Source organism: Trachinotus anak, unplaced genomic scaffold (assembly GCF_046630095.1).
Source record: "Trachinotus anak isolate AG129_WGS33_773 ecotype Australia unplaced genomic scaffold, CSIRO_AGI_Tana_v1 ptg000032l, whole genome shotgun sequence".
In the NCBI taxonomy this organism is placed as follows: Eukaryota; Metazoa; Chordata; class Actinopteri; order Carangiformes; family Carangidae; genus Trachinotus; species Trachinotus anak.
The window spans coordinates 13,145,001-13,164,888 of record NW_027273883.1 but is presented as its reverse complement, the minus strand read 5'-3'; the positions used below and the strand labels follow the sequence as shown (position 1 = coordinate 13,164,888).

Genomic DNA, 19,888 nt, shown 5'->3' with positions numbered 1-19,888 from the left:
AATGGGATCATCTGCCCAAATCGATTACTGAGTGTAGACTGATGGGCAAAAAATAGCAATTTTATCCATTTACCATTAAATCTACAGTTAAGTGTGTTTAAAGTAAAGGGGTCTGAATATTTTCTGAAGCCACTGTAACAATCTCCGCTTTTACCATCTATAACATTAAAATGCTGTTTACACATTAATGTGTATGTATTGGTAACAAAATGCTCTGGTAGAGGCAATTCTGCATAATGAGCACCTCTTTGTTGATATATTTAGTATCAAACAAAGAGTAAATTTAGCTGATAATACTTCTGTACTTACTGGAATATATTCTAAATCATGGTATTTCAACTTGTACTTAAGTAAAGTACTTGAGTACTTCCTTCAACACTGTTGGTATGAAAAGGACTGTAGAGGACTTTGCACTTACATGACTTACATGAAATATTAGATCTCTCAAACCATAGCTGACCAAATCTGACCAAAAGAGAGATAAATGATCATTAATGACAATTTATTTTACTGGAAAATATTTTTTATTCAACTTAAACTTAAAGTGAGTACATTATTGACAAGATAGTGTAGAGCTATGACCCCCCTTTTTTTTAAAAAAAACAATCAGTTCATAACTGTGTATTTATTTTCTTTGTGCCATAAATCTAAACTGAACAGTCACAGACATTGTTGCTGCTGAGTGAGTGACTGGACAGACAACATGAAACCAAGCAGGTGGCAGAGGAGAAGCTGGGTAGGTTCATGTACAGTAGGAACCTGCAGCTCCACCCAGGTAACATCTCTCCTCTCTTTAGTCAATGATTTCTGACATTGCCTTTCAGTTACCACATATATGAGTGAACTCTTCAGCCCAGCCACCATAAAATATCTGTTTATTACAAAGCATTTTACACCAGTATACAGACGCAGGCATGTACAAACAAAACAAACACAAGAGCATGTGTCCTACTCCAAAATGTGTCTTCATTTCTCTTTATTTGGTTGCATAAAAACACGAAGCAATTTGTTCACATTCCAGTAGTTGAGTATAGTCCTACTTTAGGCTCTTCACCACTGTCTCACATGAGTCATCAACCCAATAAAGCTTAATGCTGAACTCTGTCTGTAATGTATCAAAAACAGTTTCTTTAAGAAATGATTGTTGTAGGGGTTTTGTACAACACAGGTCATAATTCATCATCTCTTCTTAGGGGCCTCTGCCTTTGCTTTTTCTTGTTTAGGGGCCTCTGCCTTTGCTTTTTCTTGTTTAGGGGCCTCTGCCTTTGCTTCTTCTTGTTTAGGGGCCTCAGCCTTTGCTTCTTCTTGTTTAGGGGCCTCAGCCTTTGCCTCCTCTTGTTTAGGGGCCTCCGCCTTTGCTTCTTCTTGTTTAGGGGCCTCAGCCTGTGCTTCTTCTTGTTTAGGGGCCTCTGCCTTTGCCTCCTCTTGTTTAGGGGCTTCTGCCTTTGCTTCTTCTGGTTTAGGGGCCTCTGCCTTTGCCTCCTCTTGTTTAGGGGCTTCTGCCTTTGCTTCTTCTGGTTTAGGGGCCTCTGCCTTTGCCTCCTCTTGTTTAGGGGCTTCTGCCTTTGCTTCTTCTGGTTTATCAATCTCGTCTTTGCCACACAATGAGCTTTAAGAGAAAGTTCAATAATAGAAAATGTAGTAAATGCATAGAAATCATTCTGGACACTACAGATAAACATATTTATATATGCATATGTTTTAAAAGCCCAATAAATTAGTAACCATACCTTGCTGCGTTTGATCCTTTTTTCAAAAAGTCACACAGTGGGTTCCGGGCTGCTAGTTTCTGTTTCAGCGTTTCTATTTCTGTTTTCCAGGTGGCTGTCTCCTTATCGGTTTCAGCTGCATTATCATGTGCCAGGAGACATTTTAAGTGTTTTACAAATTAAAAGCAAGGTTAGAGAAAGACAAATAAATTGACATGCATTTGAAGAAAAAAAAAGGAGAAAGTTGCTCTGTCTCTTCTCTCAGTTAATGAATACACAACACCTTTGGACAGTGTGGCCACTAAAATATCACTCACCTTTTAGATTATTGAATTCTGTCTCAGCGGAGGCCACCACATCTTTTAAAGTTTTCTGCAAGTGGAAAAGAGAATCTCAGCAACACAAACCTGAGTCTGTTAGAGAGATGTCTTCTCTACATAGATCAACATGGATGTTAGTTGCAGGATCCTGTAACACAACTTCAATTCAAAAAACTTCTTTTTTTAATTCCACAGCAAATATTTGCACACTTCAGTCATAAGACTGTATCTGTACACAACACAGTTTTTGTGTATGTGCCAGTGTTACATCATCAAGCCTAAGTCGGTCTTTATATTCTTCCTCCTTTGACATGTCTTCCCCTCATTTAGCTTTTCTTCTTTTACTTTATCGATTCCTTTCACATTATCATATTTTCTGTGTCCTAAAAGATTCTTTTTATGGTGATGTTTTCCTCAGATGTTCTGAGGAGCACTGAGGAATCAATTTACTCCACTGGGAAACCACTAAATCAACTTTGTATAAACTGCTCATAAAAGGGAGTAAATGTGTGAAAATGATGATGGAGATACAAATTCAGATTTTTCATGAAAACCATGTAGGTTTTCAGGGCCTCTACATTTCTGACTGCTCTCTATGGTTCCCCCACAGTATGAGTGTCGGTGGTCATCTTGGTACTTGACACCACAGAAAAGGAAAATGTATTTTCAGTGGTGCACATTTTCATGGATTTATTGCTACTTCAAAACAGCATAGTGTGCAAAAAATATGAAGAGAAAAATCTCAATATTTTACTACAGGAGCCACCACAAAGGGGATGGGTGCACTACCTCCTAACCAGGTTAAACAGGTTTTGTGTTTGTTTTGTTTTTTTTAACTTGTGCAAGAGACTGTGACAAAGTTTATTCTAATAGTTATGAAGAGCTAGAAAGTGGAAAGAGGCTGCAATAATAAATGAATTTTGCATTTGGTTCTCATATTTAACCCTTTCCCCCTCACCTGGCCTCAAGGTTAAGTTCCTCTACATCCAGTTTCAATCCCCTCCGAGGTCACACAACCTGTTTCCCTGGGCAAACATAGATCCCGCATAATTTACACATGGGACCAGCATCCATACCATCATCTTTCATTCTCTCCCCACCTGGCCTCCCAGACAGACGTCCACATCACCCTTCGCCTTGTCCGCCTTGGTCTGGACCATGTTCACTTCTTCCTCCAGAATCTTGTGGTCACTCTGAGTCTTATCCAGCAGGAGCTGCGCCTCTGCCTCCTCCCTCTGAAACTCCCCCAGCATGTCGTAGGTCACCCGCAGCTTGATATTCTGAAACTTGCCCCGTCTGTCCTCTCTGTCCTGCTCCTTTCTGCGTAATCTCATGAACCCCAGCAGAGCGACACTCGCCATTATTGTCAACGGGAGCAACACCACCACTTTCATTGTTCTTTCGGGAGCCGCGACTCTTCTTCGTGTGAGGTGTCTGCTCTAGAGGATGGACGCCCGTGCTTCCTCCAACAAGGTGTGTCACAGCATAGCTTCTTTGACTTCCATGTGGGACTCAAGAGTCAAAGCCTGAACACGGAGCTGCTCTCCGCGTCGCCCCGGTTACACCTCTCTGCGCTTCCCGAATCACTTCCACTCAATCAGGCTCGGAGGCCGACTCACCTGCGCCTCCGGTTTGCATATTCATGAGCGTGCCCGGCCTGAGCTGCGGGGCGCTGGGATGACCTGGCACGACAAACACGCCCTTTTCCTGTATGGCTGCCAAAAGGAGACTGGTTGGCCCTGCTGAACACCTGTTGAACCTACGTCAAACGTGACTGTAGGTGAGCAGGACAGTTTCTGTTTGTGTGTGTGTGTGTGTGTGTGTGTGTGTGTGTGTGTGTGTGTGTGTTGTAGTGTCTTAAGTTCCATATGTTATGTGACTTCCTGGGTCTGGTACATTCAGTTAGGGGCCCTAGGTCATGGACATGGGAGATGAGTGCTTCTTTGTCTTAGGAAATGAGGTCCATGTAGATATGGACCATATATCTTGTCTCAGCTTCATGACAAAAACCAACCTATATAAGTAGTTAGAGCTGATATTCAGAGGAGATTCATACTGGCTTCAACTCCTCTCTCAGGCAGTCCATGGCGCTTGATCTGATGCTGGACTTCTTTGTAATAAACCTCTTTATATACAAGCAAGACGGTGTCATAAACAACGGTGTTATTTATTCTCTATAATGATCTCATGTTAACACTGAATACAGCTCTCTAAAACTCATAAAACTGTCAAACTACTAATTAATTTATTATGACATACGAAAGAGCACATTTTAAATTTAGAGCAGCCCGATATTCCCTGTTTAATAATCATTTTCTCCTATTAAGTCGTCTCAGATAGAAGTGGCAGTGAGTCCTGCATTCAAAATGTTACTGAAGCATTAGCAACCAAATCACAAATAACATTCTCATGTGATATTATTATACATTTTGTATTATTGGATTGGATGATTATTGATACATACACATGTAAGCAGCATGTTAATGATGTTGGTTGGGGTTTTTTTAAGTAAACTAGTTTATACACTGTTGGGCAGTTAAATCTGTAGCCGTGCATCAGTTGACAAGATGATAATTATTGTTTTGTTTGTGAAATCTTAACGTTAACCTAGATATTAAATATATGTAGTACAGTAAAATAATTACTATTATTCCCCCCTATGAATGTAATTGAACAGACTTATAAAGTAGCAAGGAAATGGCAACAGTCAAAGTAGCCAACATCAAAACTGAACTTAAATAGGCTACAATAGGCAGGAAGTAGTTTCTTTTTTATTTTATTATTGTTTATGGAGTACCCTGACCTCACCCAATGTCAGCTATGATTGGCTGCTGTATTATAAAGTTTGAACAATGATTAACAAGAGGGGTTGAAGTTCGTTCACATTTGTGCTTTTTTAATGCTCAGCCTCCTTTCCTTTTCACTTTTTTATTTTTAATCACAACTGTGATATTCAAGATATTCAATGGAGGCAACACGATCGTGATGCAAATACATTCAACCTGTTTATAAGTACGTGCCTGATAATAGAGAGTCTGAGGAGGAAATAAAGTGGATCGTCACGCCCAGCTTGTTGAGCAGGTGGAGCAGGTGACAGACACAATAACCACGGTCACAACGACGGAAGGAGCCAGAGGGGACACGCGTAAGCGGCGTCTGGAGAGACGATACCCGGAATGCACGACAAGTGATCGGCAGCAGTCTCCACAAGCTGTCCCCGCGTTGATCCAGTCTTTCATTGTCTCGACCAAGATGAAGTTAGCGTTGGCTGTACTGTGCCTGAGCGTGGCTGTGATGGTTGTAATGGTTTTCCAAGCCGTGCGTCAGGAGCTGAACCTGCGCCACCTGAAAACCCGCATGTTGGAGAACTCGGCGGAGGTCAAGAGGAAAGAGGAAGCCATCATCGAGGCGAAAGGTAAAATTCAGGAGGTAAAGACAAAGCTGGAGTCTGTCAACACCAAGATGGATGAGCTGAAGAAGAAGAAGGTAGAAACTGAAAAATCAACACAGGAGCATGATCAAAGTCTGCAGAACTGTAACTCAGAGAAGGTAAGGGACATACACACACACCTACACACCTGCACACGTATAACATTGCCTATGTGAACCTGGATTGACAGGATCAGCTTGTTTGTCAGTGTCCTGTTTCAAATGTTTGATTTATGCTTGTTTTGAACCTGCTTTCTTCTTCTCTTTTGACCTGTCCCCTTGATTAGGCAGATATTGAGAAAAAGAAGACGAGCACGACAGAGGCCTTGAACAAACTCAAAGGTAAGGGAGCCTTTGTTATACCTCTGGTCTGGTGATATCACCTCTGGGTGGGTAGGTAAAGGTGTGCGTCTGCACAAATGTCGCAAGAGAGCAAGAGAACGAGACACAACCATAATGTGTCTCTACACATCTTAATGGCCGGGATGAGCTGCTGAGATCTGTCAGTCTAACCCTAACCCTAACCCAGACACCAGGATTGCAGGAATAACTGTCTTGTTTTTCATTTAGACTTAAAAACAGTGGAACGACATGTGACTACATTTGCATATTGCTCACCCTAGCTGATTTATATCTGAGCTTTGGAGCGCCAGTACCAACAGTCATTCAAATTTTTGCACCTTAATAATTTGAAAAGCCTGTATTTGGACATTGTCTTTTTTTTTTTTTACAGTGTCTGGAGTAACATTTGGTTCTCTCTGTTGTGCTCTGTAATTTTCTCAGCTGATCACGAAGAGGCTAAAAAGAAGGCAGAGGGGGAGATTCAAACCTTGAAACAAGAGATTTTGGATAGAGACAAAGCTATTTGTGCCTTTGCAGATACAACAAAGGAGGAAGCACGGTAAGATGTGAAACAACTGCTTGCCTAATCAAGAATAAGAGTATCACTTATATCACATTGCAGAGCAGCTCCATCTAATAGAGTCAGCTTTATCTTGTGAGGACTTTGCACATTGAATTAACTTTTTTCTTTTTTTTTTTGTTAATTTCACAGGAAGCTGTGTGGAATCACTGAAACTCCAAAATAAAGTCAACTCAGAAACATTCAACATTGACTGAGAACTTTTTAAAAAAGAAGCATGCCATGCATACAAGAAAACATTTTTGTAATATCACTGATGTGATTATAGCTCCGCTAGTGTTTTATGAGAAAGTTAGATTTATATCGATTTATGAAGACTGTCTGTGCATCTTTTCATAGGACAAACAGTGTGTGGGGAAATATGTTGCAACGTTTTCTATCATTTTTCTTTTTTTTATGGGATTGTGTGGTTGGTTGGATTTAGTGTGGCTTTTTGTCTCTGTAAAATACTTTGACACATACTTGTGATTACAGGTTTCACAGATGCCTGAACTTGGCTGTTACTTAGAGTTGTTAGCAAAAACAGCTTCCACTGATTGAATCAGTAAAGCTACATTGTTAAGCACCTGAACCAGCCTGCCTGATGCATATGCAGTCTGTGTTCTGGTGCCCTGGCCCATAATGAAATCTGAGTGACTACCAGCAACTGGAAAACTACATGATCATCGCTTTAATCTCTGATAACTTGTGTGTGGAATCATTTGTTAACCAAACATACCACATTCAGGGGAACAATAAAATGTATGCTTCATGGAAACATCACATTATGTCACATAATGGAGTGAGGAAGAGATCAGTTGAATAAACACTCACTCAGAATAAATGGCAAGTGACATGCAGATAAACATATCCAGCACTTTCAAACATTATAACTATTAAAAAGCCACCATCTAATATTTCACTATGGAATCTGATTTATACACAATAAAATCTTACCTGGCTCACAAGCTTCCTGGTGTTTTCTCCTGATTTACAGGTCTGTTTGTATTGCAGGGCCATAGCCAATGTACTTTAAATTAAACTGGAATGCAAAACTAATGTGCACAAATACATGGCACATTATGTCGACCTGTCTGTCATGTAATCTTCTCTTATTTGATAGGAGAATCAGAACAGTTCAATGACCTGTTCCTCTACCCCCACCTAGTGCCCATCAAAGGACTAACCGACCGTCTCCTTGCAATTTTCCATTACATTTGCAGTGAGCTACTTAATGTTCATACTTTACCTCCCTTTTCCTGCCTTACCTTTTCAGCTTAATCTACAAACTTTCGGTTTTGTAGTCTTGGTGCAGCCAGTCTGTCTGAACCCACAAAAGCTGGCCTGTAAAATGCTATGAAATGAGTAAATGAGTAAATAATATTCTGGAAATGTATGTTACTGAGGTGCAATTTTGAGAGTAAAGGTTCAGACAGAACAAAAGCTAAAAATGTTTGTGTGTAACTGTATTTTCCTTTTTATAAGATGTTAAATGTAGTATTTTGTTTGCATTTTGTTTAAATAATTGTCGATTAGCATTTTACTTGCTCTGCAGCTCTTACAATTTTTACGTCTCTGCGCTGGAAACAGCTGCGGCCAGAGGCATTATGTTTTCAGATTGTCCATCCATCTATTGCGTTCTCGTAAACGCAAAATGTCAAAGGAATTTCTTAATATTCAGCACAAATGTTCATTTGGACTCAGGGGCTGACTGATTAGATTTTGGTGGTCAAAAGTCTAACTTCAAGGTCACTGTGACCTCACAAAACACATTTTTGGCAATGATTCAAGAATTCACTTTTTGAAAATTCACTTTTTAAAAAACTCACTTCTCTTTACCAGCATGGAAACAGTCAACAATCTCACATCCAAAATGCACTGATGCAAACAAAAGACCCGAAACACATTTCATGATCAATAACACAATAACCTCACATATTACCTGTATGGCTTCAGCTACAGTACATTATAGTACGTGTTACAGAAATTAATCAGACATAATATGCTTTAGTAGAATTTATTTTCTTAAAGTAAAACAATACAAAACAGATTTGTACTGTATACGTGAATGTTTCCTAATCCTTCATGTATGCAGATATAAAAATATATAAATACACAACAGTGCTGGTTTGATCACACTCTTGTCTGCATGTGAATCCAAGTTCTCATCCACATACCTCCTCTTTTGCAATACATGTGGAGATCTTTGTGCATGCCTGATCCATCCTTTGCAATCTTCTGCAGAAATGTGATTGTAACTTATCAGGTCGACGAGGAATTCCTCTAGAGGGTTGGGTTTTTCTCTAGATGTACACACAGCAGTCTAATTTACAGTGATGTTGTATTATGTTTGTGTTTGAATGTTTTTATGTAAAAAAAAAAAAAAAAAAAAAGATAGTGATGAATGTTTGGGATTTTTTCTTTAGAAATATCATCATAGATAAACAAACAATCATCAAAATTGTTGCTAGTTAATTTTCCGTCAATCAATCGAAAAATCAATTACTCAACTCATCATTTCAGCTGTAGAGCACTGGTTAGTGTCAGGGGGAACTGAGATAACAATAAAAAAAACTGACCTGCATCAGGCCATGGTTATACCCCATTAATTAACCTGTTCATACAAACTAAATAGTAACGTGTCACCTTGTAAAAATTGTTGCAAATCGATTCGTACATATTAATAAAGTTTTGCAAAAATAATGTTGGTTGCCAATGGGAACCTGGTTGTTACGGGAAACAGCCAATCACAACGAGGTGTAAAGCACATGATCCGTATGACGCAATGGCTGGAATCCCTCATGCCGGAAGTTGGCAGGGGCTCCACGGGGCTGATCTGATGACACATGAAAGTCACCGGTGTGTTACAGCGGGACGGTTTTTAAACATGCTCACGGTGGATTATAAAGCATCCCAGTGTTGACCGCAGCGACAGTAGTTTGTCACGGTTCAGGCTGACGTTAGCTAGCAAACCCTATCTACAGCGGTTTGCTGCCGTTACATTACACATCAGTGCTCAGCTCTGACAGAGAGCGTCCGAACAAGCTTTTCCATTGTACCCTCATTATCTGAAACAGAGTACAGATGGCAAGGAGCCTTGGTAGGTTACTCAAAGGCTTCCGGAGCCTCATTTCTCCCCCAGCCATGAGGACTCAACTTAGTTACCCGACTGCCTGCGTGTCAGTCAGGACCATGGTGGTAGGTAGAAAGAACTGTTGTGATGAAAGTGCTGGAAATGACTGGTCTGATCTTTGTGAATGGAGGTTTTATCCGTGTACTCGGTGGCTCCACTCTCCTTTCTTTCCTTCCAGGTGTTTCTCAGTTGTAATAATGTGATTATCCTTTTCCAAAGCAGAATACAGGTAAAAATGGCCAGCGAGTATGGAAATAATTGTTAGTTGCAGCCCCAATACAATGTAAAGCACTGGTGTGTTTGTGCATTCCTGTACAAACACATGGGACATCAAGGGAAACTGAAAACATAACAGTCAAATCAATATTGGCAAATACTCACACTCAAGTGTGAGTTGAAATAATTTCATAGAACCTAAAGGTTTAAAAAAAAATGTCTATGTATAGTTATACCACCATCATTTAGTGAAAATGTACATTTCACTGTATTGTTTACTCTTTCTACCCATATTTTATGAATGAACTCTAAGGGATGGGCAACATATATTACATTTTATTTTGATAATCTTATATATGAAATAATGCTTGATTTTATGGAGAGGTTTTTGTAATGTTTTGCCCATCCCATTTAAAAACACAAGGGGGCAGAATATTATAACACAGAATATTATAACACATTTTCAATAATACTGTTTTTGACAGAATTAAATACTTGATAAACCACAGTATTTTCACACTGATCGAAATATCTTGTAAATCCTGTAGTGTAATAAAGCAGTCCAGGTTTTTTATTTGCAGCTGTGCTCCTGTAAGTTAATGTAAGTTTAAATAAAATATTTTTACATAATCCTCTCACATATCCTGTTTGACACCTTCTGCATTTCCCTCTTGGGTAGGCGCTGCCTTCGCTCTTTTCCTCCAAGCCCCGGGACTTCAGCCTGCCTAACTCCTCGTGGGGCTCAGAAATGATGCGGTTGTATGAGCATTACAACAGCCAGTGTGAGGTGGAGACAGAGGGAGGAGAGACACAGAGAGGGCCTTGGCAGAGACTGCCAAGCTACAATCGATCCCTCAAGTATGCTACAGGTACAGGTGCATGCTGTGACTGCAATGTTTGTCTGTTTTTTGCTTGTTTGTTTTATTGATGAAATGGAGAAAGCATAGTGGTGGATCTTTTTGGCTGTAATTAAGGGGTCCAGCCTTTCAGTCTAAACTGCATTGTATTTTATTTAAACCACCATAAAGTGGGAAATAGGCATGTGCTGAATAAACATTTCAGTAATAAATATCAGAATATATAATGTAAAAACTATGTTCACCTGTTCATATTTTTTATCTTGATATGTCCTTATATTGATTGTCTCTAACTCTGTTGGTGTAAAAGAGAAGTACATATACTGTATGTACACTGGTTTGACTCGTGGATGCGATAATCTCATATTGTGATTTGTTTTCGTGCTGGTGAACATTTTCACCCTGTAACACAGTACACTTTTACTATACATTAAGAAGCATTAAATCTTAAAATATAAATATTTTTCATACCCTACAACCCCTTCCTCCACCTGCATTTATTATGTATTTATTTCCTGGGCTGGTCTGTTAGCTGCTGACTGTTCACTTGTGTATTTTTCCATCAGGTGGAGTATATCTGAGTAAGGTTATCCAGTCAAAAGCTCGACTTTTTACCCGCAACATCAGAGAGTCAGGGGCAGCCTTTGAATATGTTCTGTTTGTTAACAAAGAGGAGCAGAGGTGTGTGTGCATTTTCCAGGCTGGACACCTACTGGAGGGGCCGCCAGGGTGAGCAAACTGTTGCAAGTTGCATATAGATGACTGTGGTTGTATTTTTACATACCACTTCCACTTGACTGTACTCCACACTGAAAACGACTCAGAAATATTACCCTGTACACATTTTCACATTTTACTCCATCTATACTGTCAGCTTTCCAATAAATGCAAAATGCCAAAAATAAAAAATACATGAAAAAAAGTAATCACGTCTTTAAATGGGACAGTTTTAAAGCTTCAAAACTTATCAAAACTACACTTTCAAACTTTAGATTTGAGGTCTAACTGACATGTGTTTTTCCAGACATGTCCATGGGGGGGCAATAGCCACCATGATTGATACCGTGACAGGAACTCATGCTACTATACTCTCTGGACCTGTTATGACTGCCAACCTCAACGTCAACTACCGCAGGTACAAGAAAAATATATTTTTATCAATATGCAACAATGAATTAGTTGTATAAAAAATTATGAATGAATAATAAATTTAAAAATATAAATGGATACATTTTGTATTTAGTCACGATTGTAATCTAACTGAATAAATCTTTGTGGCCCAAGATGACGGTTTAAATACACACCAAATTGTGAAATAACCTACTTGAAATTCTAGTTTATAGTTCAGTTTTCTGTGTGTTAGGGTGCGTGTAGTCTCATTTGTTTACTTGAAACACATTTGGCCATGTGCAGGTGCTGCAGAGCCTCTGCACAAGACTTCATGCACAGTACAGTAGACGAGACACAAGCATTAGCCAGAGTTGGTATAGTTTACAATGACACTGAGTGAAGTCACATAGATAATTTAATGTGCATAGTAAATAGTCAGCTCAGTGATCTCTGTAATTGTAACAACAGTGTTTGCCTCATAATGTCAGCTTAAATGTTCTGGTTCACTCACTGTGATGAGCCATGGATTGTAAGACATTTGCTTTGGGCCATTCAAAGACTGTGAAGTGCTCTCCTTAACCCAGATATCAAAATAATAATCTTAATAATATTGATAATAGTGATGCCACTAGATGTATCAGAAAGCAGTGCATTAGTGCAAACACATCTTCACACTGTATGAGGATTATCATTCATGGTTGGTTTGCTCCAACAAATAATTGTCTTGTCTTAAGCCCCATCCCGCTGGGAAGTACAGTGTTGATTGAATCCACTCTGGATACACAAGAAGGCAGAAAAATATTTATTTCGTGTAAAGTGACCAGCAACAATGGCTCCAAACTGCACACAGAAGCAACAGGTAATGTACATTTTTATGCACACAACTTGTCTGATGGAACATGTCTGTAAAGCTTGTAGTTAGTCACATATCTGCTCTTCAACTATCTGTACAGTCATTGACCTTTTGTTTATGACTTTTTTCATGCTTCTTTTTCAGCACTCTTCCTGTCAATCAATGTCAGCCATCTACTAGGGGGAGGGTGACACAAACGCACCAACCTAACACCTGCCCAAATACTGTCAACAAGCTGAGGCCTCTTTGTGTGTGTGTGTGTGTGTGTGTGTGTGTGTGTGTGTGTGTGTGTGTGTGTGTGTGTGTGTGTGTGTGTGTGTGTGTGTGTGTGTGTGTGTGTGTGTGTGTGTGTGTGTGTGTGTGCGCGCCTCTCTGTGTGTGTCTGTGGGCTTGTTTTACATCATTCTTGGGGTCAACAACTGGGAGCCCACTATACTTGTAGGGTCTGAAAGCTTTGTGGGGACCAAAATGCTGGACTATTCAAGTTTAAATGGCTGTTTTAGGGTTAGTACTTGAGGTTAAGGTAATGGGCTAGAGAATGCATTATTTCAATGACCCCACAAACATAGGTGTTCAAGAATGTGTGTGTGTGTGTGTGTGTGTGTGTGTGAATGTGTGAATGTGTGAGTGTGCGAGTGTATCATTTTTTGCAGTATTTTTGGGAGCGTGTACTTATGTGCCAGGGGATTGAAGAGATCATTTCTCTAACTTCTTCCACTTTTTATCATATCCTAATAATCAAACATCTCTGTATTTTATCACAAACAGATTTGTGAAGAACTTTACTTAACTACCTCTGCTTAGTGTTACTAACACATCAACTTAACATTATTTATTGAACCAAATGTTAAGGTTTATTTATTGTAACTTTGACAATAGTATTGATGGTTTTATGTAACATTGGGGATTTTGAGAGTAAGGTAACTGCTTAAAATGTACTGTACATCAGTATTTTGTTTCCTCCAATAAAGCCTTACCTAAGGGTACTGTATAAATTATACAAACTGTGTATTTATTTGTTTGTCAGCAAGTGAAAAGACAAAAGACAGGCTCCACGGTATAGAAGAGCAGCACCTGGACAGAAGATGAAAGAAAAAAAAAAAAAAAAAAAAAACTACTGTGGGAACCTCTGCAACAGTGTAGGGATGAACTTTCTGAATGTCATTTCCATTGTAGAAACACTGAGTCAAATATTTGGATTAAATTTAAGATTCCCTGATTTTTAATTTTTTTTTAAACTTTGCTCTTTATTATTTTAATGTTTTAATTTCAGAGTACACAAGTTAATGTAATGTAAGTAATGTAAGTTTTTTTAAAATATTGTAGATGGACCATGTCATAAGGTTTAATTGACACATACCAATATTGTTACAATATTGATAAAAGTCAAGATTTTGTACAAAAAATATGGAAATTGCTTGAGGAAAGCAGAATGTGATGTGCTGCTTTTTGTCCGTCTGTAATTTTTGCACTTTTAATTTGCACATTTGAATTTAGATGTTCAGATGTGGATTGTTAACTGCTGTCCCACTATGTGGTGGATGTGGTCATATTTAAATATTAGGTATGCATTTGCATGCCATGAGAATATCATGATATACAATGAAGACAAGAGGGGTTTAGACCCAAAATCATCACGATAGATTTCGTCCTCTTGTTCATGGTCTGGTTTGTTTCACTCAGTCTTACAGTTGTGAACGTGTCTCTACAGTCAACTGTGCTACTGAGGCATGCCACAGTATGCCATAATAAGTAACACTGTCCACATCACAGAGATCTGTGCTGCTTTGGCAGCTACTGCAGATCATGCAGTATGCCTATCACAGACATCTGAGAGCATATAGAACACGGTTGGTATGGGTTGACATGTTGGCAGGGGGTAGAAAAAAACACAAACCTCGCAGCTTAAAACTGCCACTCCACAGCTCTGGAACAAAAAAATAAAATTACCTAAAGGGGAAATATGTGAGTTTATGACACTGTTTCATTTTGCAAACTGAACAACAAAATGTATGTTTTGTTTTGTCACAATGCTGCCCACAAACATCAAATATGGTAATGAATTCTGTTGGATTCAAGCAAAATGTAAAAAGGAGCTTAAAATCTTGGCAGAGTCTTATTAATTGCTCCTCTTATCTTTATATTTTTGATAAAAACTTCTCTTGTATTTGACATACAGCTTATATTACTTTCATTTCTTTTGTATGTTTTTTTTTTTTTTTTTTTTTTTTTTTAAAGTAAATGTCCAATAAGTGCTGATTAATGGCTGAAATTAATGTGACAGTTTCAGTCTGACAGTATCCATTTTAAAGTCAGCAAAGCGATGCTTATTAGCAGGTGGTGCCGAGTGAGTTTTTATGAGTAAATAGTTGGTCACAAATATACAAACCCTGCATGCATTTAATGTCACATCTTGCACAGTTTGGTCTGATGTGTGGTTTTTCAGTGTATGGGCTCATCACAGCACAGGCCTGGTGGTCTTCTGAGGGCCCCTCACACTTTAACCTCAGAAAAGTGCAGATGGAAATGCTGCCTGAGTTTCTAAAAACTTTTGGTGTGTGTGTGTGTGTGTGTGTGTGTGTGTGTGTGTGTGTGTTGAGTGACGGATGCAGGACAAACGAAGACCAGCAGTTATTTTTTTCTTATCCCTGAATAGTCATGTGGTCAAGTTGGGTTTGAGGAAGCGGTGGGGAGTATGGGGGTGGGGGTGGGGTGGGGGGGGCAGAATAGGGGCAGTTGTTTTCAACTTTCAGTTACAACCACGTGCAACAACCTCTGACCACTGTATCGCTTCCAGAATGGATTTTTACTTTAGATATTGACCTAAAAGTACAACTTTGAAAACTTAATAACCGATTTGACTTGTAATCAATAAACAAAGAATCCTGTCAAAAGTGTAAGCACCTGACAGGCTGGTGAAGAGTCTGTAGGGAATTCACTATTTTTTAATCTGGGTTGAGGCAAGTATTACTGTAGGTAGAGGACTATCTGAATGGACATCATGAAAGTAATACTATGGGTCCATTTCTTTAACAGAATAGGTCTAGTGCTCTGTGCTGACACAGTTATCAATTAGTCACTTGACAGAAAACCAAGTCAAAATACTAAGAACGTTTTGTTTACAGCATTTTATATATGATGATTTACGAGTGTTTTGACTGTTGGTCAAACAAAATGAGCAGTTAAGAGAAATGGGCTCTGGTAACTTGCAATGGGCAGAATGTTAATGTTTTTATGCCTCTGTGCCGGCGACAGCCAGGGCTGGAGGCATATTGTACCTACGTACATCCCATTCTCGAGGACACAATATCTCAGTAACGCCTTGACTGAACTTCTTCAAATTTGGCACATTTACAGCATTTACTTTTTACATTTTACATTTACTTGGACTCAAGGATGAACTGATTAGATTGGAGTGGTCAAAGGTCGAAGGTCAAGGTGAGCATGACCTCACAAAACACTTTTTAGCCATTACTCAAGACTTCACACAGAAATAATGACAAAATTACAAATTGTTAATATTTTATATGACTCTAGATAAACAGGGATGTAATCTGAAACTAGTCTGGAGGCACACAACCGCAAGGCGTTAATTCTAGTTTAAAGTAGTTTTAGATTTAATTAACTAATTAAAAGACTACTAATTGGTAATCATACTGGATTTGTCCTCTCCATTTGTGGACCCATATGGTCGTCAACACTTTTCACTACAAAAGAGATGCTGATCCTGAGGCATAATAGCTGTGGATTCTTTTATTGTTGTCTCAACAGCCTGGCGTATTGCCGCAGTGGAATAAGTATTCAGATCTCTATGTAAGTGAAAGTTGCACTGCCACACAGTAACAATACAAATCTGTAAGAATTCATATTATGTTCTTCAGCAGCAGATAAATGTAGTGGAGTTAAAAAACAGATTAGTATTTGCTTCTGAAGTAGGCTGCATGCAGCAGAAAATGAAAGTACTCATGTTAAGTATCTCAAAACTGTAGCCTACTAAAGTACAATACCTGACTAGTGGTGGGATGTCAATGAATACCTACATTTATTCAAGTGTTGTACTTGAAATACATATCTGAGGTACTTGTACTTTAAGTTTTCTCAGTTTATTCTACTTTATACATATACTTCACTACAATTCAGAGGAAATTTTAGTTTTTTTAACTCCATGCCTTTATTTTGATAGTTACTAGCTACTTGACAAAATAAAATCTTACATAATAAAACACAGTGAGCAAATGAAATCTGATGCATTACATCTGATTAAACAAACCAGCGGTGTAAAAAAAAAAATGCTAAAATTTGTTCCAACTCCAACATCTAAAACAGTTACACACTATTGCACATTTGTGCATCTCTAAGTACATTTCACTAAAGTTCAGTCCTAACATTTTCAATATAGGATTTATACTTGTAAAGGGGTGTTTTTACAGTGTGATGTCTGTACATTGGATGTGAATGCTGCCTCCAGCATATCATCATCTTATCTGGACCCAGCGCCATGTCTTAGAGAAGGATTTACCACAATGATGTAAACCGAGAAGACATATCGATTATTCATTGTTTTCTTTGTGGCTGCAGTTGTTTTAATCATACCTCAGTACAAATGGGGCATCCATAGCAACAATTACTAAAATAACAGCACTGCGTATGTTGCATGTAAAGAGCCCTGCAGGTGGGTCTAACAAGCAACTAAAATTATACAAACATATGAAGAGGGATTGTATTTAAGTGGCCTGTGTCATGTTCCCTATAACAGTGAATAAGCCAAACCTGCTCTGGGATTGAATGTGTCCTCTGTCCATTGTATTTTCTCCATTAGTGTGGAGGAAATTTGTGGCAGCCACATGGGATTATATTTCTCAACTGAGCGCTGCAAAGCAAAACCCGATCCGCTGCTATTACGTAACAGCCGGTGACATAACTCTCTCCAGCCCGGGATGGCCAGGGCTCACGGAGAGAGCGGGGAGGAGGGGCGGGGGGGTACCGGGGACGCACGGCTTGTGTACGGCCGGCCGGTCCAGCTGCACTCGCTCCTCTCTGCTGCTGCCTCGGGGTGGGTGGGTGGGTGGGGGGGGGGCGAATTAAATTATTTCAAAAACATTCACCCAAGAGGAGGAGGACAGAGAGGGCAAGAAGAAGATGACGGCCGAGTTCTGGGACCCGCTGTAAGGACGGGGAGGAGGCGAGATGGCAGTGCATGTTTTCAAATGCCTGCGCCGGCCCGGGCGCTAGAGCGACCGACAGGTAGTATGAGCTGACGCGTCAAATGGCGGCAGGTGGAGTTCAAACCCGACTGACTTAGCAGGCATCTGCGGTTTGCGTCTGTGTGTTTGCAGGAGAGGTGAGTGTGTGAGAGTGTAGGACCACCCACTGTTCTGACGAGAGAGTTATGGAATATGAAGAGCCCGACGTGCCCCCCACTGACACCCCCATCAAAAGAGGTAAGAGGATCCATCACTGAGGTTGTACTCTGCAGATTACATGTGTTGGCCATTTGAACTGTCATTCCTGTCCAAGTAACTTGTTTAGTTTAATCTTTATGTTTTCTAGTTTTATTTTGTGTCTTTACACAAAGCAGACCTTGCTCTTATCTCCCAGCATGCCATTCTTTATTCTAGTTTGCTCGCCTTGCCTGCACCAGCTGCCTCTATCTCTGTCTCCCCAGTCACCGTGTTCACTATTATCTTCTTTCCCTTCACTCTCATCCATCTTTACCCCATTAACCCTCCTCATCCCTTTCACTGGGGTGTGGTTAAGGTGCTGTGAGTGGGTAAGAATGGCAGTAAGCCGTAGTAATCCTCGGGGATTAGGTCTTATTTTTGCTTCTGCTTTTGGTCAATGCTTTTCTATTCAAAGCCTCTCCGTGGCTAAAATCAAACCATCGGCAGTCGCTGGAGATAAGACACCTTGTCCCTTTGCCACAGAGACCCTCTGCACACCTTTCCTACTACTCTCATAGCACAGAGACACAGTTTGCTTGAGTTTACTCTTGCAACAAGGATGAGTATTTGAACAACCCTGTCACTCAGTTTAAAGGATGTGAGGTACTTATGTCTTTTTATTTCCCATATGGATTTGTACCTGTTACTCAAATAAACATAGGAGGATCACAGCTGAAACATGCTCCATTCAAAGTCAAAGACCTGCAATGTCAATTTTACTTAAATGAACAGTTCATCAACACCAATGATATGGAGCCATGCACATAGTTTAGTTTTATTTTCACTGGTTTTGAAGCTATCAGCCACTGAGACTTCTGCTATTTCTTAAAGCATTGAAAGTTTTCTTACCAAAAAAAAAAAAAAAAAACCTCAAGAGTGATGTCTTTCCAGAAACAATTTCCTGTAACCTAAATAACGTGCAAACCTCACTTTCAACAGTTTCTATTTGGAAATATTTCTAATCAAAGGTTAAAACTTGCAACAGCGTGGTTGACTGGAAAGTAGGGTAGGTAATCTACTTACATTCCACATCTATTTTTTATTTAAAGTGATGTCTATTGTCCTTAAGCTCTTAAATCACTCTCATTATAAAGAGACAGATTGACGGGGAGGGTAAGAGTGAGAACAGACATCACATATTTATTACAAATATACTATATGTTACGTGATGGACACAAATGTGTGCAAAGATCTTATTTATATCATCAAGGGACAGCAGTTTGAGAATTTTAAGCGGAATATAATCAAGATAGAAAGACGAGTAATCGTTAATAGTTTGTATTCAGGTTTACACTATGTAGTGTCAAGGCTTGTTTTTTTAAACTGGCTTTCAGTGCAAGTACATGCTCAATTGCACTGCAGGCAAAAATAGACTTTTTTTCTTAGACCTCACTGTCCCACCTTGGCTCTGCGGAACTCATGCTATGTAGCCACATGTTGTTCAAACCCACAGAATTATATTAGAAATTCTCATGAAGGGGGCACTCTCGTAGCATAGAGTAATACCATATCAAGGCTGAGTCCTTGCCAAGGCGTCCCGGGTTTGAATCCAGCCAGGGCCCTTTGCTGCATGTCATCCCCTCTCTCTCTCCCCAGCCTTACCTCGACTGTCCTTTTCTTTTTAGCTTATGAGTCGTCTGTGAAGCACTTTGAGCTGCACTAATCTGTATGAAAAGTGCTATAAAAATAAAGTTTGACTGATTGATTGATTACCCCTCTGCTGTGACTGAGCAGGTTAAAGGTTTTTGTGAAAATGCAACAGCAGCTAATTGATCAGGTACTGGAACCGCTGCAATGGTGTTTTAATCTGGTTAAAGTGGAGTTTCAGTGTGGTTGTACTATTTTTCATAGTGCTGAGATGGCTCATCTTAAGGTAACGAGTGTCTTGGTTTTAGTGGCTGATGTGGGTGTCTTCTCGT

The 19,888-nt window shown here is 39.5% G+C and overlaps 4 protein-coding genes across 5 annotated transcripts in view; 3 read left to right on the top strand and 1 right to left on the bottom strand.

Annotated features, from left to right (window-relative positions):
- Positions 1-600: 600 nt before the first annotated feature.
- Positions 601-3,790, bottom strand: LOC139613223 (uncharacterized abhydrolase domain-containing protein DDB_G0269086). The gene is made up of 4 exons (XM_071469669.1): positions 3,130-3,790; positions 2,027-2,081; positions 1,731-1,845; positions 601-1,609 (listed from the first exon to the last, which is right to left on the bottom strand). The coding sequence occupies exons 1-4, from the start codon at positions 3,421-3,423 to the stop codon at positions 1,180-1,182; spliced, it is 894 nt and encodes a 297-aa protein (XP_071325770.1). The 5' UTR covers positions 3,424-3,790; the 3' UTR covers positions 601-1,179.
- Positions 3,791-5,066: 1,276 nt separating this feature from the next.
- Positions 5,067-7,327, top strand: LOC139613225 (tropomyosin-2). Its single transcript, XM_071469672.1, has 4 exons — positions 5,067-5,578; positions 5,746-5,800; positions 6,242-6,359; positions 6,513-7,327. The coding sequence occupies exons 1-4, from the start codon at positions 5,282-5,284 to the stop codon at positions 6,544-6,546; spliced, it is 504 nt and encodes a 167-aa protein (XP_071325773.1). The 5' UTR covers positions 5,067-5,281; the 3' UTR covers positions 6,547-7,327.
- A 1,813-nt stretch (positions 7,328-9,140) lies between these two features.
- Positions 9,141-12,852, top strand: them4 (thioesterase superfamily member 4). 2 transcript variants are annotated; one of them, XM_071469671.1, is made up of 7 exons: positions 9,141-9,557; positions 10,388-10,577; positions 11,132-11,146; positions 11,237-11,294; positions 11,590-11,700; positions 12,410-12,534; positions 12,673-12,852. In XM_071469671.1, exons 1-7 carry the CDS (start codon positions 9,444-9,446, stop codon positions 12,717-12,719), a joined length of 660 nt encoding a protein of 219 aa, XP_071325772.1. In that variant the 5' UTR covers positions 9,141-9,443; the 3' UTR covers positions 12,720-12,852. The 2 variants fall into 2 exon arrangements, with proteins under 2 accessions (XP_071325772.1, XP_071325771.1); XM_071469670.1 differs by having other exon boundaries at positions 9,146-9,557; positions 11,132-11,294.
- A 4,651-nt stretch (positions 12,853-17,503) lies between these two features.
- The window catches only part of rorc (RAR-related orphan receptor C), a 20,673-nt gene continuing 18,288 nt past the window's right edge, over positions 17,504-19,888 (top strand). Inside the window, exons 1-2 of the mRNA XM_071470118.1 lie at positions 17,504-17,772; positions 17,865-17,969. Coding sequence (XP_071326219.1) covers positions 17,918-17,969 — 52 coding nt within the window. The 5' untranslated portion in view covers positions 17,504-17,772; positions 17,865-17,917. The remainder of the gene's footprint in view (positions 17,773-17,864; positions 17,970-19,888) is intronic.

What these genes read in the sequence shown, in the direction of transcription:
- LOC139613223 (XM_071469669.1), bottom strand. Translation starts at nt 3,423, where the DNA reads ATGAAAGTGGTGGTGTTGCTCCCGTTGACAATAATGGCGAGTGTCGCT. An exon ending in ACGTCTGTCTGGGAGGCCAG is followed by an intron (nt 2,082 to 3,129) that starts GTGGGGAGAGAA and finishes TTCCACTTGCAG; the next exon opens with AAAACTTTAAAAGATGTGGT. An exon ending in AGAATTCAATAATCTAAAAG is followed by an intron (nt 1,846 to 2,026) that starts GTGAGTGATATT and finishes ATGATAATGCAG; the next exon opens with CTGAAACCGATAAGGAGACA.
- LOC139613225 (XM_071469672.1), top strand. Translation starts at nt 5,282, where the DNA reads ATGAAGTTAGCGTTGGCTGTACTGTGCCTGAGCGTGGCTGTGATGGTT. An exon ending in GGCCTTGAACAAACTCAAAG is followed by an intron (nt 5,801 to 6,241) that starts GTAAGGGAGCCT and finishes TAATTTTCTCAG; the next exon opens with CTGATCACGAAGAGGCTAAA. An exon ending in ACAACAAAGGAGGAAGCACG is followed by an intron (nt 6,360 to 6,512) that starts GTAAGATGTGAA and finishes TTAATTTCACAG; the next exon opens with GAAGCTGTGTGGAATCACTG.
- them4 (XM_071469670.1), top strand. Translation starts at nt 9,444, where the DNA reads ATGGCAAGGAGCCTTGGTAGGTTACTCAAAGGCTTCCGGAGCCTCATT. An exon ending in TGTCAGTCAGGACCATGGTG is followed by an intron (nt 9,558 to 10,387) that starts GTAGGTAGAAAG and finishes CCTCTTGGGTAG; the next exon opens with GCGCTGCCTTCGCTCTTTTC. An exon ending in ACTGCACACAGAAGCAACAG is followed by an intron (nt 12,535 to 12,672) that starts GTAATGTACATT and finishes CTTCTTTTTCAG; the next exon opens with CACTCTTCCTGTCAATCAAT.